General features: G+C 42.6%; 1 protein-coding gene across 1 annotated transcript in view; it reads left to right on the forward strand.

Annotated features, from left to right (window-relative positions):
* The window catches only part of ST8SIA6 (ST8 alpha-N-acetyl-neuraminide alpha-2,8-sialyltransferase 6), a 137,453-nt gene that overhangs the window by 78,714 nt on the left and 40,430 nt on the right, over nt 1-18,309 (forward strand). Inside the window, exon 3 of the mRNA XM_007460901.1 lies at nt 734-823. Within this exon, the coding sequence (XP_007460963.1) occupies nt 734-823 (90 nt within the window). The remainder of the gene's footprint in view (nt 1-733; nt 824-18,309) is intronic.

Consider the following 18,309-nt stretch of genomic DNA (forward strand, 5'->3'; position numbering starts at 1 on the left):
GTAGGGAATGTGGTGGTTGATATTTTTTTGAGCATTTACTGTGGTAGGCGTGGTACCAGGTGCTTTTCATTGTTTCCTCTATCGTGTATATATCATGACAATAGCACAATGGGGTAAGGACTAGAGATGCAGAAACAGAGGCCTCAATCAGTTCAGTAGCACACATGTGTCCACAAGGCTCCTTAGGCAGCTGGACTCCATGACCCATTTCCTTAACTCGCTTTGTGATTTGGTTTTGTTCCAACTCCAGTTTTTCCAAGTTCATAAAAAAATAGCAACAGACCCTTATATTCACAGCTACTGTAATAATCAAAGGCCAGATTTATCTTGCCTTCTTTTGGGAGAGAATTACTGATATCCTGTGTCTGCATGCTTCCTAGCCGGAGACATCTTTTAAAAATAAAGCCTGCTTACACACACAATGATTAAAACTATCAATAATTGCTCATTGTACATACTAACCTCAAAATATGAGAACATGAAAATACAGTCCCCCATGGAATGTTCTTTTCTGTTTGACTTTATCATGTCAACTTTCCTTTTTCTTTTTTAATTTAGACCCATTGTTGCAGGTGAAAATATCAATTTCCTTTTCCACAGAGAAATCCAATAAAGGGATGAAAATCAGACCTCAGTTGGGCCCACTTTATCAATTAAATCTGCTTTTTGTTAACCGTATCTCATAAGCTCTCCTTTTAAATCAATCTCTTTTTTAATCTCTTTCACAAAACAGCACATATCTGAACGAGAAGTTCCTCCCGCCGACAGAGAGATGCCAAAATCTGCAAGCAGGCTTGGAGACTTTATCTAACAAAACGAGAAAGTAAGTTCTACTCTTTGCATTTAATGTAATTTTTTTAAAAAATGGAACTTTATTTATTTATTTATGGCTGCACTGGGTCTTCCTTGCTGTGCGGGCTTTCTTTAGCTGTGGTGAGCGGGGGCTACGGGCTCTAGGCGTGCGGGCTCAGTAGTTGTGGCTCGCGGGCTCTAGAGCATAGGCTCAGTAGTTGTGGCGCACGGGCTTAGCTGCTCTGCGGCATGTGGGATCTTCCCGGACCAGGGCTCGAACCTGTGTCCCCTGCATTGGCAGGTGTATTCTTAACCACTGCACCACCAGGGAAGCCCTCATTTACTTTTAAAATAGGTGTTTTGTAAGTGTCAAAAAAATGTTTCACGGCGTCTTTGAAATCATTTGGAAAATAAGACTGTTCGCGAGAAAAGCAAATATCAGGCAATAATGCATATATGTGGAATCTAGAAAAATGGTGTAGATGATCTTATTTGCAAAGCAGAAATAGAGACACAGATGTAGAGAACAAATGTATGGATACCAAGGGAGAAAGGGGGTGGGGGTGGGAGGAATTGGGAGACTGGGATTGACACATATACACTATTGATACTGTGTATCAAGTAGACAACTGATGGAAACATAGTGTAGGGCACACGGAACTCTACCTAATGCACTGTGGTGACCTAAATGGGAGGGAAGTCCAAACGGGAGGGAATATCTGTATGTGTCTGGCTGATTCATTTTGTTGTGCAGTGGAGGCCAACACAACATTGTAAAGCAACCATACTCCAATAAAAATTTTAAAAAAAGACTTCACATGGAGGCATGACCTTGGACTTGGAGAAGCTCCGTCGGGTGAGGAGGTTGGTGAGGGGCTGAACAGTGCAGACCAGCGTCCGACCCTGGCACTGGGGACTCTGCGTATCTGTCCCTGAATCCACATTCACTAGACACTCCGTGTAGTTTTACCAGCTCAGCTTTTCTAGGCCCTGACTCTTTTTGAGAACCCCATGGCATTCCGGACCCTAGTCTAGAGAAACGCACACCTGTATCGAGCTGCTTGCAGTCCCATGAAGGTTAACAGGTTGACCCCACGCCCACCCCCGCCCCAGTCCCAGCTGTGGTTCACTTGCAGCTTCCCACACCTGCTGACGATCCTGTATTTCAGAGAGTCTCCAGCACCATCTTCTCCGAACTGGGGGAAAGGAGTTCGAAAAGCTCCGAGCTGCATGCAAGGAAGAGCTACTCGTGGCCTGAGAGTCCGATGGTAGAGGCGCTGCCTTGGCTGTCCCGGGAAGGGGCAGAGTCTGGTGGTGCGGGGGGGATGCGCATTCGGGTGGGGCCTGGGCTGGCACCTGTAAATCTCCCTGCAAGGGACTCATCAGAGTTGCAGGTCGCTGCGCGCTTGCCTGACCGAGTTGGAAAGTTGTGCAGGGTGAGAAGGAGAGCAGGGTCCTCATGGCAGTCTTGCACAAGGGAGACCCCCTTTCCTTCTCTTTTTCTTCCTAATAAATCAGTCTGACAGTCAGTCTTTCTCTCTCCTCTGTCTCCCTCTCTCTCTCTCTCTCTCTCTCTCTCTCTCTCTCTCTCTCTCTCTCACACACACACACACATACATATCTGTTTCTCTTTTAATGTTAGAAACTGTTTATGGGAGGAAGCAGTTAACGCTGCCTATAATCCATGTACTTCCATCCCTGGAGGGTGACCCAGAGCGGCGGGGGGTGCGGGGGCGGAAGGAAACTGCGGTAGGCAGCCTGGTCTAATCTCCTTTCAACTAGACCTTGGGTAATAGACTAATAATACTCGCCGGGAGGAAGGGACCGTTGTCCACTGAAATGTCCTAGCAGTCTGCTCCCTGCCTGAGGAATTACTTATATTAAATGGAACCCAGGATCCGTGAGGCAGGTTTCCTTGGAGAGCAGCACATTGGCTGTCCAGCTCTGTAGGTGTACAGGGAAATGTTTCCTAGTTTAAACGTTCCGGCTGTGTAAGGAACCCAGGGACCTCACTTAGAGACCTCACCTACTCTTCTGGGCCAGAGGTGCACGTCCAGTGCAGGAAGCCAGGACCAAGGAGGCCGCCTTGGACGTCCCAGGTGCCTCTGCTTTGTCTGAGCCTCCCGACAGCCTGGATCCTTGAAGTTAGTGGGAAAGCCTGCTACCCAGTAAGATTTCTGATTTGAGTAAATGTGGTTTGACAGTCCAGCCCTGTCTGTTCCTGTCTGTTAGCTCAGTTTATTACAATGGATAGTCCTCTGGAAATGTTTGTTTTCTTTTCCTTCAGTTCCAGCTGATGGGCCTAAGCGTCCTAGAGAAATCCACTGTGCTGCGCACTTGCATTTGCTGCACGTGACCCACTTCTCTCCCTTCACCACAGTTTGGTCTGTGTCCCGCTTTGCCCTGGGAGGCCGACCTACAGGGACTTCATCCATGGGCTCCTGGCTCCTTTGTCAACTGCTTTTCTTTGTATTTGACTCAGGGGAGAGCCCTAGAAACGGATCAGGAAGGGGGAGGAATGAAAAGAAGCTTTTCTCTTGTGATGTTGCTGCAGGCGAATTACATCCTTGACTGAAGGAAGGTGTTACATCCTTAATGAAGGTCATGACTCCCCCCCCCCGCCCCCCCACCCCCCCGCCATGACGCGGGCAGCCGTGCTATGGGCCTCAGCGGTCCCTCTCCTGATCTCCCAACCCTGCCCCACCCCAGTACACGGGCCTCTCACTGTTGTGGCCTCTCCCGTTGCGGAGCACAGGCTCCGGATGCACAGGCTCAGCGGCCATGGCTCACGGGCCCAGCCACTCCGCGGCAAGTGGGATCTTCCCGGACCCGCGCCCCCTGCATCAGCAGGCGGACCCTCAACCACTGTGCCACCAGGGAAGCCTGAAGGTCATGACTTTTGTTAAGTGTCTCTCTCTCTCTTCTTTTTCACTTCACTCCCTCCACTGGACTCTTCAGCCTAGGGGTGAGCTCTTAATGGTCCCCTGATACTGTATTTGGATTTTCCTACATCCAGCCGAGGACTTTGGGAAAAGTGCCTTCTTTAAGCTTTTCTTAAATGACTCAGTTTGAGCAGGCCACTGTTTTTGCTAGGACCCTGGCTTATGGTAGATGGGCCAGAAGTAACAGTTGCAAACGCTTCTTTTCTTGCACAATAAATACATTGAATTTTGAGGTGGACGTAAAGCAGCTCATGCATTATAGATGGCACTGCACGTCTGTTTTGATCATATTGGAGCCATTGTTTTGCTTGTTGTTTGCTGGGCTCTTTCTGAACCTTTTCCTGAGGGACTCAAATTCCAGATGTCTTGCAGCACCACGCCTCCTGAGAGTAGAACTTGGAAAAATTGGTCCTTGCTCCCCATTCCCTGCGACAAGCCTGTTGTCTCCCCTGCCCGACATGTGAGTCAGTGTGTGAAAGCTTCAACTGACTCTCTTCTCCTCTCTCTCTCTGATACGAACTGTCTTTGTTCCGCAAAGTGACAAAAGTGCTTAACGTAACCATGACCCATAGCTGTACTTTGGAGCAAAGCACTTCAGTCAACGTGGCAGAAAGTTCTTTAATCATGGAAGGTGATGTTGTTTTTCAAGGCAGAGAATTTTACAACTCGTTTATGGGCGTCCACAAACGTGGTTAACTGCAGCGTGCTAATGAGATTGCCTGGGCGTATGTTCTCATGTTTGCTCTCTCACTTTTTTCCTATTGTTTTGGATTTGGCGCTAAGACCTTTTCTCGGCTGTTCTTTAGAGGGATGCCTTTTCATGACCTGCACAGTTTTCAGCCAGCTCGTGTAATTAGCCTGCACTGTTATTCTGTTCGGCAAAGGTCTAGAGAAAGTAGGCATGAATTACCCATTGTTATGAAAGTGTTATTTTGCACTCGAGACTAATTTGTTCAGTTGTATTGTCTATTGTCCAGAACCGTGTGTTCTGTGACCACTGCCGTTACAGACGTACAGGGGACAATCAGGAAAGCTATTCGGTGCGTGGTGATAAAAGGCAATTTCGTTTTCTTAGAAATAATGATTTAGCTCTGTTTTTTTGTTTTTTGCCTCAGTGCGGCATGTGGGATCTTAGTTCCCCGACCAGGGATCAAACGGGCGCCCCCTGCAGTGGAAGTGTGGAGTCTTAACCACTGGACCGCCAGGGAAGTCCCTAGCTCTGTTTTTTTCATGGTCTGTTAAAGAGTTAAAATTTTCTCTTTCCTCAGCCAATTTGTCCATTTCAGATGCTAAAATAGAATTTAGGAAGAGGGCACTAGAGTGGGAGGGAAATGGTGCTCTGTCTCCCACTGACCTTGACTACATTTTTCAATAAAGGGAAGTTAAACAGTTGCCATTGGGAAGACCATCCGGATGGGGTACCATGTATCACAATTCTTTATTTTCTGTTTAAGACTATGAGCTCCAAGACCATGAGTTTGTGGTTCTGTCCATGGTGCCTGTCACAGGGCTCAGCACATAGTAGTTGCTCAGTAAGTATTTGTGGGATTAAACTAATGAATGAATAAATATACCTCTTAGATCCTCAAAGCATTTTCTCTACCATCTCTAATTTGTAGCTCTTAAAAAATTATCCATAAACTTCAACTCCTTTTTGAAACCTATCTTTCACTTCTCCGGCTCTGTCTCTTACTTTGAATCTGAAGTTTCCCGTTTTTTTCCTATCTCATTCTTTCTCCCTGAATGTTTCTCTGGGTTTCTTCATCCCAAACCTTTTTTACCAGGTGTCTCCCAGATAAAATATTATCATGAACTAAAATGCTACCTAGCTGGGGCTTCCCTGGTAGCGCAGTGGTTAAGAATCCGCCTGCCCATGCAGGGGAAATGGATTCTTGGTCCAGGAAGATCCCACATGCCGCGGAGCAACTAAGCCCGTGTGCCACAACTACTGAGCTCACGTGCCACAACTACTGAAGCCCATGAGCCACAACTACTGAGCCCACATGCCACAACTACTGAAGCCCATGCGCCTAGAGCCCGTGCTCTGCAATGTAGAGTAGCCCCCGCTCACCGCAACTAGAGAAAGCTCGCGCGCGCAGCAACGAAGAGTAGCTCACCGCAACTAGAGAAAGCCTGCGTGCAGTAACGAAGAGCCAATGCCGACACAAATAAATAAATAAATAAATTTATTTAAAGAAAATCTGTAACATTACTACCTAGCCATCTTATCACTGCTAGTTTGCATTTTTCAGTATGGCAGAGATTATTTGTAATCTTTTGTGCTACGTGTATATCATTGTAAAGTGTTGACCGTATGAATATCCAAGTTGTCCGTCTTAGTTCACATTGTTTCAGACCAACGAGCTGGTTTTTCAAGAGCGGGTACTTCAGAGGGGCTGATCCAGGAAACGAACTCATTCCGCCCCATCTTAGGTTTTGCTGCCTCTGTTCCTGCGCCTTTTTCTTCCTGTGTTCCTCTTCCATTTTCCCAGATGATCCTGGATCCCAAGAACATGTCCATCTATATGTCTTCAGTTTCCACCACCTGGTCAGGGTAGAAGAACTACTCTAACAAAATCTCCCCAAACGCAGTGTCCATATAGCACAGTCGTATTCTCTCTCCTGCACCATTCAGTGTAGATATTCCTTCCTGGTCAGGCAACTGTCCTCTGAGTACTGACTCAGGGATTCTGGCTCTTTCCATCCTATGATGCAGGCATCTTCAACAGGTGATCCCAGCGTTGCCGCTGAAGGAGAGGGTGCTATGGAGAAAGCACACCCAGCTTGGAGGGGACACACATCACTTCCGTTCACGTTCCACTGGCTGGAACTAGCCTACCTAGATGTTTCGGGTCATGTGACTGGGCTTGGCCAATAGAACGTGAGTGGAGCTGGTGCGTGCTTGGCCTGGGGAAAGTAGTGCCTGGCTGGGGTGCCGCTTACAGCCACAGCTATGCTATGGAAATGGAGCGCCAATCAGTGACGTCAACCAGATATTTCTGCGCCATATGTATTAAATAGCTCTGCCGTTCCCATCATTGTGTTGACTCTAGGCCCTTCAGGTCTTCCTTAAAGATGGAAGGAAACATTTTTCTTAAACAACAGCAATCTCTTATATCTTCTCAACACTTGAGTAGTTTAAATAGTACTTCTAGTGAAAGGAGATATTTAGAGCTCTTCTTAGGCACAGAGTGTAAGCCACTGCCCTGTAACTTCCTGCGCAATCACCAGGGCATGAAAAAGTTGCTTGTGTTCAAATAGCTTTTCTTGGTAAGATTCAGATTCTCAGACTTAAGGTTTGGAACACAGGCTTGCATAGGCTAGGTGTGGCTTGAACCATACACTGCTTGGTGAGTGTGTATGTTTGATGAGCTGTTTCATGCCGTACCATTTAAAATTGCTGAGAACAAGAGAGTTTTCTGAAAGGATCATCTTAATGGGGCATCCTAAAGATGTCTGTTCGAAGGCTGTGTTTTGCAGGATGAAAGGCAAAGTGAATTGAAGGCTGGCCCCAAGCGTTCTTTCTGTTTATTATCTCAGAGAGCACAGCATGACCTGAATTGCAGCTTGAAAAGAAGTATAAATTATGGCAGATCAGGCTTCAAAAAACCTGACTCTGAGCATACCACTTGACAGCCTGTTAACAAAGCAAGTATTCCTAAGTTTTCACTTGTCTGTCAGGAAAAACAGTTTGTGGTCATATACAAGATTTTCTCGGCATAGAGTGATATATGACTTGTTCACCTAGCTTTAAATCTATGGTGCTTTCTTTGCTTCTTAAAGAGATACCCACAGTTTTGTCTGTCTTTTCATCTCTGACCCTTTAACTTGCCTTTTGTGGTCCGCTTTTGAGGACTAGCCCTTAAAATCTAGCCCTACTTCCTTTCCTTGGTATTGAGGTCAGAAAGAAGTTAACACAAAACAGCCATTCATACCAACTTGGTATGTTCTTAATATCTTGTGATGTATCTCTTGGTAACCAAAGGAGTGGCTGTGTTTTCTCGTATAAACTTTTAAGTTGGGGCAGGTGAGCTAACATCGAGGCTATGACAGAAGTCTCTGAAAAGTTTTTTTTCTTTGGCAGTTGTGTCAAGCCTATCACAAGGTGGTTTAGCCATCATTCTGTGCCTCAAAGAATACATAAGAAATAAACCATCATACAATTTAAGAGCTTGAAGGAATAGTCTCTTAAATTCTTCTAATCTGTATACTTTTTTATGTGTAAGTTTTGTTTTTCTAAAAAAATCTAATTTCCTCAGTTTAAAGATAAAAGTGGGATTATGCCTTGTTCAGAGTCAGGCAACCAGTTAAAGAAAAGGTGGGAAATATTTTGTGTGCGGTTGTTGATGCTAGAAGGTAACTAGAGGAATTCTAGTCTGAATTCCTTAGTTAATACGTGGCAAGAGTTGCTTGGTATCATTTGTTACCATGCTGAAGACTGGAATCGTGAATTATTTGATTATAAGTGTTTGTCGGTGAAAACAAAACCGAATTTTCCCTCAGAGGAAAACGGAAACACTGACTTTCTCCTTATACTGCCATCTTGGTCATGTATATTCACATTAGGCATTATTTCCAATTTTAGAAGTGGGTTGGAGAAGGAAAGCAAATCTGTCGTTGATACTTTCGCTCTCACCACTTTCAAATACGTTGAAGGCATCGTTTTTTTTCCTATTTGTGGTAGCCAGACTTCCAACATGGCACCCAGTGATCATTTCCTCCTGGTATTTTCTTGCTTTTCCCCTGCCTCACTGAATAGGGCTGCCCTGTGTAAACAATACGGTATCGCAGAAATAACGATGTGGGATTTCAAGGCCAGGTCATAAAAGGATTTGATAGTTCTGCCTTGCCTGCTGTTGGCTTGCTTGCTCTGGGGGAAGCCAGCTGTCATGTCATGGGGACACTGAGAGATCCACATGGCAAGGAACTAAGATCTCCCACCAACAGCAGCACCGCCTTTTCAGCCATGTCAGTGAAGCTCCTTGGAAGTAGATACTCCAGCCCGACCAACATCTTGACTTTACATCCTAATGAGCTGCTGGGCCAGAACTCTCCTGCTAAGCTACTCATGAACTCCTGACCTACAGAAACTGTGCGGTAATAGTTTATTGTTGTAAAACAACTAAGCCACTAATTTTTTCATAATTTTTCACATAACCACAGATAACTAATTGACTACTCAATTCACAATCTTTATGTTATTATATTTTTATCATAATGGCAATTATTATGATTACCAAAATTATCAATAGTGGTAATAACAACTACCGTTTTTGTGGGCCTACTGTATGCAAGATAATTTAAGTATATCTACAGTCTTTGCAGTATTTCTTCAGAATAGCTTTTGTTATTCTAATTCCACAAGTGAAAGAGATGAAGTCAGAGGGTTAAATGGCTTGCAGAACATCAGACAGTTAGAAAAGGCAGAGCCAGGGCTTGGATGAAATTCTGACTGTTTTATTCTCACTACTGTATGGTTACAACCTTAATGAGAACAGAATTACAAGTCACAAGTACAGGAACAGAAAGGCATTTGACTTTAAAATGCGAAGCTACTTGAAAGCAATCTTCCTCCAACATACCATATACTTTGCTCACTTTTTGTTACTTATTTTACTTAAGCATCCGTAATGTAAATATACACAGGTACCTTTATCGTGTACAGCAACCGCTGTACCCTGATCGTAACTCGGGGACCAGTATGGCTTTTCTTGGTAAGATCACGGCAGATGGCTAATTATTGTCATAGTTCAAAACCAATATCTGAAACCTTTGGGTGTTTCTACGTTCTAATCATATATTAATTTTCAATTTCAGAAACACACAGCAACTTCTCTGTGTCCAGCACTATGAAAGGCACAGAGACAGTTATTCTCAACCTGGAGGTGTGTATCATACTCCCTGGGAGCTTTTTCAAAGGATGCATGGTTGAGAACAGGTTGAGAACTCTTGCTTAAGGAACACAATTATAAAGAAATTATTTCTACTCTTTAGCAGCTTGCAGAACATTAAGAAAGTCAGGGACTTCCCTGGCGGTCCGGTGGTTAAGACGCAGCACTTCCACTGCAGCGGCCGCGGGTTTGATCCCCGATCAGGGAACTAAGATCCTGCATGCCACACTGTGCGGCCGAAAAATAGAAAAGAAAACAAAACCAAAGCAACAAAAAAACAAGTCAGGTAGTTAAAATACTTTAGTTTCTCCTTCTCAGTCTTTGTAGATTCCTCCGCACCTCCCCTCACTTTTGACGCTGGAGTGTTCCAGCACTCAGTCTTCAGACCTCATTTCTTTTCATCCTCAGACCTCAGGGACCTCATTTAGTCTCATGGATTTAAATACCATCTACATACTGATGATTCCCAAATTTCTGTTTCCGACCTAGACCTCTTTCCAGGTTTGTATGACCTCTGCCCAGTGATCACCTCCCTGGGGTACTCATAAGGAATCTCAAACCTTATAAATCTCACAGGATCTCCTGGATCCACCCCCCTGAACTTTGTACTTCAGCGCTGTTCTCCATTTCAGTTAATGGCAAGTCTATTCTTCCAGTGATCAGATCTAAATGCTTGGAGTTATCCTTGACGCCTTTCTTTATATCCATCCCATTGTCTGTCATTAAATCTCACTGGCCACCTTGAAGTCATACCCAGAAGCTGATCATTTCTTACTCACTCTATCACTTCCACCCTGGACCACTCCATCTTTATTCCACTCCTGGACTGTGGCCAACATCTCTAAATTGCTCTTCTGGCTTTCACCCCTGCTCTCCTAGAGACTCTTCTCAATGAAGTAGACAGTGGGAACCTTTCTAAATGTAAGTCAGATCAGGTCACTTTTCTGTTCTAATGTTTGCACATTTCACTCAAAATAAAAGACAGAATTCTTAAAGCAGCCTACTATAAGGTCCTTAGAGCACTTCTCAAATATACATGTAATATATTTGCCAGCACAAAGGAGCTGTTATGGGTGGGAGCAGAGTTGCATCAGGCTAAGGAAATGACTACAAATGGTAAAGTAATCATTATAACAATGTGTAATTGGGTTTATAACATTAATAGATGTAATATTGTATAACAAAAATTCCACAAAAAGAAGAAAAAGGGGAGAGAGCGATATGAGTAATATTTTTATATATTAGAGCAATTAAGCTAGTATAAACTGAAAGCTGATTCTGATAAGGTGTGTGTGGTAAACCCTAGAGCAACCACTAAAAATATAGTTAGAATTATTAAAGATGTCAAAATGCTACATTAGAAAAATTCACTTAAGGCATAGGAAAGCTGTAAAGGAGGAATAGGGGAACAAAAAATACATGAGACATAAAAAAACAAAAGTAAAATGGCAGAGGTAAATCTAACAGTAATAACATTAAATATGTGTGGATTAAACCATGCAATCAAATGGCAGAGATTGTCAGACTGGATTAAAAAGCATGGTCAAACTATGCTATCTACAGAAGATACATTTTTGGATTCAAATACACACACAGATTGCAAGTAAAAGGGTGGAAAAATGTATATCTTGCAAACAGCAACCACAAGAAAGCTTGAGTGGATATATTGATATTTAAAAAAAAATAAACTTTTAAAACAAAAAGTGTTAGTAGAAATAAAGCAGATCTTATCATCATAAAAGGGTCAATCCAGCAGGAAGATATAACAGTTATAAACACATATACATCTAATAACAGAGCATCAAAGTACACAAAGGAAAAACTGACAAAGGGAATAAATAATTCAGCAATAATTGGAGATTTTAAATACTCTATTTTCAGTAGTGGATACACCACCAGACAGAAGATCAACAAGGAAATAGTAGAATTGAACAACACTATAAACCAGCTAGACTTAACGGACATCAATAGAGTACACCACCCATCAACAGAATGTACATTCTTCTCAAGTGCACACAGAACATTGTCCAGGGTAAATCATATGCTAGGTTATAAAACAAACCTCAGTAAATTTAAAGAATAGAACTAACACCAAGTATGTTGTGTGACCACATTTTAATGAAATTTAAGATGAATATTCAGGAAAAGTTATTGAGAAACTCACAAATCTGTAGAAATTAAACAACATACTCTTAACTGTGCAGTGGGTCCAAGAAGCAATAGGAAGGGAAACCAGAAAATACTTCGGGATGGATGAGAATGAAGACACAATAGGCCAGCGTTTATGGGATATGCAGGAGGTGATAGCTAAAGTGTACAAGACGTCTTTATGAGATGGTAAAAATGTTCCAAAATTGACTGTAGGGATGGTTGCACATATCTGCACATATCCCCTGACTTCTCTGCTTTAAATGGATGAGCTGTATACCTCAGTGAAGCTGTTAAAAACTTTAACAGGTCTGCAGATCTTTTGAGGATTTTATTGTAAGACAGAGTCTGATTCTGTAGGTGTGAGGCAGGGCCCGAGAATCCGCATTTCTAATAATCTTTCTATGTGGTGCCAATACTGCCAGTCTGAGGTCCACACTTTGAATAGCAAGGCCTCTACCATCAGATTTCCTGTGACCTTTCTGACCTCATCTCCTGCCACCTTCATGAGTGGATTCCTGAGTGACTCGTGTGTGATTTCCAACCAACCTGACCATCTTGCTGCTCCTCAAATATACCGTGCCTGCCTCTACCTCTGACCTTCGCACTTGTCCTTCCCTTTGCATAGAATGTTCTTCTCATTCCCAAACCCCCATATGTGTATCGCTTACTTAATCCCTTTCTTCAAGTCTCTGCCCAACTCGTACCTCCCAGGGAGGTCTTCCCTGACCACCCCACTTAGATTGCAGCCCTATTTCACATACTTTCTTTCCCTCTTTTCTTGCTTTATTTTTCTTCACAGTACTAAGTACCTTATACCTCAACATGATTTTAATTTATGTATTGTTTGACGTACTGTTTCTTTGGGCTGCCGTAACAAATTACCATAGACTAGGTGGCTTAAACAACAAAAATTTATTTACTCACAGTTGTAGAAGTCTAAGACCGAGGTGTCAGCAGGTTTGGTTTCTCTGAAACCAAAACCAAGTCTCTCTCCTTGCCTTCTTGCTGTATGTATGAAGCATACATACATGGTCTTTTCCGTATGTATGGTCTTTTCTGTATGTAGGCCAGCCTCCTGGTATCTCTCTGTAAACAAAAACTTCCTTTTCTTATAAGAATACCAGTAGATTGGACTCGGGCCACCCTAATGGTCTCATTTCAATTTAATCCCCTATTTAAAGGCCTTATTTCCAAATATAGTCATATTCTGAGGTACTGGGGATTAGGGTTTCAGCATATGAGTTTGGGGGACCCCAGTTCAGCCCATACATTGGGTTTATTGTCCATAATCCCCTATTACAATATAAATTTCATGAGAATTTGGATTTTTTTAAGAACATTTATTTTGTTCACTATTTTTATTATTGGTCTCTAGAACAATATCTTGCACATAACAGATGCCCAGTAAGTACTTATTGAGTAAATACATGAAAACAGAAGGCAAGTGCTATAGAGATATTCAGTGGATTTAGCGTGGCACAAAGAACATGGGAGAAAGAGATCAACTCTGCTTCTGTGAGTCAGAAGAATTTAAAAGGCAAAAGGTTCATAGCCATTCATATATGGTTTAAAAATCTTACCAGGGGGCTTCCCTGGTGGCGCAGTGGTTGGGAGTCCGCCTGCCGATGCGGGGGACACGGGTTCGTGCCCCGGTCCGGGAGGATCCCACATGCCGCGGGGCTGCTGGGCCCGTGGGCCATGGCCGCTGGGCCTGCGCGTCCGGCCAGGTGTAATATCCATGCTTGCTTCTTCACTCTTGGACTCACTCTAACTACATAATGTTCCTCTTTAAGAGGTGGAGAAACACTCAGTTTACCGGTTCTTTCTGATTCCTCGCAGTATATAGGATCCTAGTTCTAAAAATTGATAGTATAAGATCACTAAACTGTTATTTTCTACTCTGGATATCATATGTGAAGATTTCTTTCCATAAACTTGAAAAGTGGGTCATCTTTCTTTCATCTTCAGAAATCATACAGCAGTAATGTTGTGAGGGAAAATGCGAGAATCTTAAATAGCAGCATCAGTCCTTGTTTATTCATTCTTTCCATCCTGGTGATGTATTTGCATGTTGCAGGTATTTGTGAAGGGGATACTTTTTTAAAAAAATATATCTTTATTGGAGTATAATTGCTTTACAATGGTGTGTTAGTTTCTGCTGTACAGCAGTGTGAATCAGCTATATGTATACATATATCCCCATATCCCCTCCCTCTTGCATCTCCCTCCCACCCTCCCTTATCCCACCCCTCTAGGTGGTCACAGAGCACCGAGCTGATCTCCCTGTGCTATGCGGCTGCTTCCCACTAGCTATCTATTTTACGTTTGGTAGTGTATATATGTCCATGCCACTCTCTCACTTTCTCCCAGCTTACCCTTCCCCCTCCCTGTGTCCTCAAGTCCATTCTCTACATCTGCGTCTCTATTCCTGTCCTGCCCCTAGATTCTTAAGAACCATTTTTTTTTGTAGATTCCATATATGTGCATTAGCATACAGTATTTGTTTTTCTCTTTCTGACTTACTTCACTCTGTATGACAGACTCTAGGTCCATCGACCTCATTACACATAACTCAATTTCCTTCCTTTTTATGGCTGAATAATATTCCATTGTATATAAGTGCCACATCTTCTTTATCCATTCATCTGTTGATGGACATTAGGTTGCTTCTTAAAATGATATTTTTTGTTGGACTGTGAGGTACTGCTTGACTTTGGCATTATATCATATTAGTCCAGTGAAATAAATTGTCACCCCAAAATAATTCTGATAAATAGCACCATGAATAGCTTTCCACTTATGCTATGTATTCCTATTTCACCTTCCAGATCTACTCTCTACCTTTTTCATTCTTGCTGTGTGCTCCAGGAGGCTGATTTCCTTGTGCTACCTTAGTTGGAGTCTCATAACTTTTGGCTTCTGGTTAGGGTCACTTTCTGGAAGTCATTGGTATGAGAGTAAAAAATGGGAAGAGAGAAAGTTTGGGGTATTTATTCCCCTGGATCCCTCTCTGTGGGAGTGGTTTAGGGATGACTTCATCCTCTACCAGAGGCCACCTCTGCAGTCCTGTGACCTTCTACACCTCTAGCTATAGCTCTTTCTGGCTAGTGTATGGACTTAGGGTGGTGGGAGCTTTCCTCCTCTACCCCTATTGTAGCCTTAGTGTGCTTCACCAATCCATGTAGGCTTTCCCTTACCATGTCCCACCCCTTTGTAAATGGAAACCCCTTTCCCTCTTGGTTGGCTAAAGTTAGTCACTCCTTGCAGTATTTCCTAGCACGTGTCTTAAACATACAATTACTGTCCAAACCCCAAAAGTTAATGATCCAGGACAGAGAAAGTGTTGTTTAAAAAAAAAAAAAATCAATATCTGACTTTTTCAAATGTGGCAATTTGGAGATTTCAGTGGCGCTGTGGAGAAGAACATTGGCATCTTTAAGAATTCATTCCTAAAGCTGTTTCGGAATACTTGTCTGAGGGGCACGAAAAGGTATGCAGAGAATAAAAGTTTGAATCCCTTTCTCCTATGCCAAGTGACAATAATCACAGCATTCTAATTAGAAGTTACCATCACGCAGAGTTAAAAACGATGTAGGGCTTCCCTGGTGGCGCAGTGGTTGAGGGTCCGCCTGCCGATGCAGGGGACGCGGGTTCGTGCCCCGGTCCGGGAAGATCCCACGTGCCGCCGAGCGGCTGGGCCCGTGAGCCGTGGCCGCTGAGCCTGCGCGTCCGGAGCCTGTGCTCCGCAACGGGAGAGGCCACAGCAGTGAGAGGCCCGTGTACCGCAAAAAAAAAAAAAAAAAAAAAAACGATGTAAACAGAATTCTCCTGCTTTTAGTGGTTGAAATGTCAGTATGTCAGTGCCATGTGTAGCTCAGTTCAGTCTGCTTGCTACATATTTCTCTTTTTTAGCTGTCACACATTCATCAGCCATTCCTTTAGCATTTGCCTTACCTATTGAGGTGCTCCTATGTTGGGTGCATAAATATTTACAGTTGTTATATCTTCTTCTTGGATTGATCCCTTGATCATTATGTAGTGTCCATCTTTGTCTCTTGTAACAGTCTTTATTTTAAAGTCTATTTTCTCTGATATGAGAATTGCTACTCCAGCTTTCTTTTGATTTCCATTTGCATGGAATATCTTTTTCCAACCCCTCACTTTCAGTCTGTATGTGTCCCTAGGTCTGAAGTGGGTCTCTTATAGACAGCATATATACGGGTCTTGTTTTGGGATCCATTCAGCCAGTCTGTGTCATTTGGTTGGAGCATTTAATCCATTTACATTTAAGGTAATTATCGATATGTATGTTCCTATTACCATTTTCTTAATTGTTTTGGGTTTGTTATTGTAGGTCTTTTCCTTCTCTTGTGTTTTCTGCCTAGAGAAGTTTCTTTAGCATTTGTTGGAAAGCTGGTTTGGTGGTGCTGAACTCTGTTAGCTTTTGCTTGTCTGTAAAGGTTTTAATTTCTCCGTCGAATCTGAATGAGATCCTTGCTGGGTAGAGTAATCTTGGTTGTAGGTTTTTCCCTTTCATCACTTTAAATATGTCCTGCCACTCCCTTCTGGCTTGCAGAGTTTCTACTGAAAGATCAGCTGTTAACCTTATGGGGATTCCCTTGTATGTTTTTTGTTGCTTTTCCTTTGCTGTTTTTAATATTTTTTCTTTGTATTTAATTTTTGATAGTTTGATTAATATGTGTCTTGGCATGTTTCTCCTTGGATTTATCCTGTATGGGATTCTCTGCACTTCCTGACCTGAGTGACTGTTTCCTTTCCCATATTAGGGAAGTTTTCAACTATAATCTCTTCAAATATTTTCTCAGATCAGCCATTCCTTTAAAAAGTATTGCCCAGTGGAAATGATTGGCTGTACTGACTGAAAATCTTATACCGCTATATTGACTTACAGAATTTATTTCCATGTAGACCTGAGCTCTTCAGGGGTTTTATAGAAACTAATTACAAAAAACTGTTTGATCTACACAGGATACCACTTAGAAGCCTACTGACTTAATATTATTGGGGTGTCTCCACCCATTTCAGTAGACAAAAGGATTGGCTTTCACCGTGAAGAGATATTATAGGAATCTAAATCAGTACCTCAGCTGTTTACATAGGACTGATAAATGAATATCTTCAAGATAAGGTCTAGGCATCTAATAAGTACCCAATAAATATTTAATAGTTAACTAACCATAAATTGTGCCTTTGGAAAAGTCCTATTTATATCTTAATTGAAATAAAACTAGTCACAGCATGTGGGTCTTCATCTCCAAAGAGACGTCTCTAGAAAAACATTTTATTGTTATTCTTTATTGAGGTATAGTTGATTTAAAATATTATGTTAGGGGCTTCCCTGGTGGCGCAGTGGTTGAGAGTCCGCCTGCCGATGCAGGGGAAACGGGTTCGTGCCCCGGTCCGGGAGGATCCCACATGCCGCGGAACGGCTGGGCCCGTGAGCCATGGCCGCTGGGCCTGCGCGTCCGGAGCCTGTGCTCCACAATGGGAGAGGCCACAGCAGTGAGAGGCTCGCGTACCACACACAAAAAATATATATATATTATGTTAGTTTCAGGTGTACAACATAGTGGTTCACAATTTTTAAAGGTTATGCTCCAGTTATAGTTATTATAAAAGAGTGGCTATATTCCCTGTGCTGTACAATATATTTTCATAGCTTATTTATTTTATACACAGTCGTTTGTACCTCTTAATTCTCTACCCCGTCTTGTCTTTCCCCCTTCCCTCTCCTCACTGGTGGCTACTAGTGTGTTCTCTATAGCTGTGAGTCTGTTTCTTTTTTGTTTCTTTTTTGTGTTTTGTTTTTTTTAGATTCCACCTGTAAGTGATATCATACAGTATTTGTCTTAGAAAAATATTTAAAATTTTAATATTATATTTACCAAGTATCATTTTTATATGTTATTTATAATCTGTATCTCATTTTGAGTATTATTAATAATGACTGAAATAGATATTATTTATTCTTTTGAAAATAACTTGCTGCATTATTTAGTATGATTTATTGTATGTCTTGGTACCAGAAAATACTTCTGATGGGACTGGTTTTCAGTTTCATTCTGAAAATAGATGAGATGCAGCATGATATATTGGAAAGAGAGTCAGAGTGTGAATTAAAAGATGTGAGTTTAATTCTTAGTTCATCTGCTTACAGTACAACATTGAGCAAGCTGTGTATCTTCTCAGAACTTTTAGTTTTGTCATCCATAAAAATGGGGGTGAAGCTTCCCTGGTGGCGCAGTGGTTGAGAGTCCGTCTGCCGATGCAGCAGACACGGGTTCGTGCCCCGGTCCGGGAAGATCCCACATGCCGCGGAGCGGCTAGGCCCGTGAGCCATGGCTGCGCGTCTGGAGCCTGTGCTCCCCAACGGGAGAGGCCACAGCAGTGAGAGGCCCGCGTACTGCAAAAAAAAAAAAAAAAAATAGCATTTTCATTTAAATATACTGTGAGTTCAGCGTGACTAGAATTTTGAATTTTAGATATTTGGTCCTCAACAATGGCCGATGTGT

The sequence above is a fragment of the Lipotes vexillifer genome, unplaced genomic scaffold (genome assembly GCF_000442215.2).
Source record: "Lipotes vexillifer unplaced genomic scaffold, Lipotes_vexillifer_v1.1 scaffold534, whole genome shotgun sequence".
NCBI classification, from domain to species: Eukaryota; Metazoa; Chordata; class Mammalia; order Artiodactyla; family Lipotidae; genus Lipotes; species Lipotes vexillifer.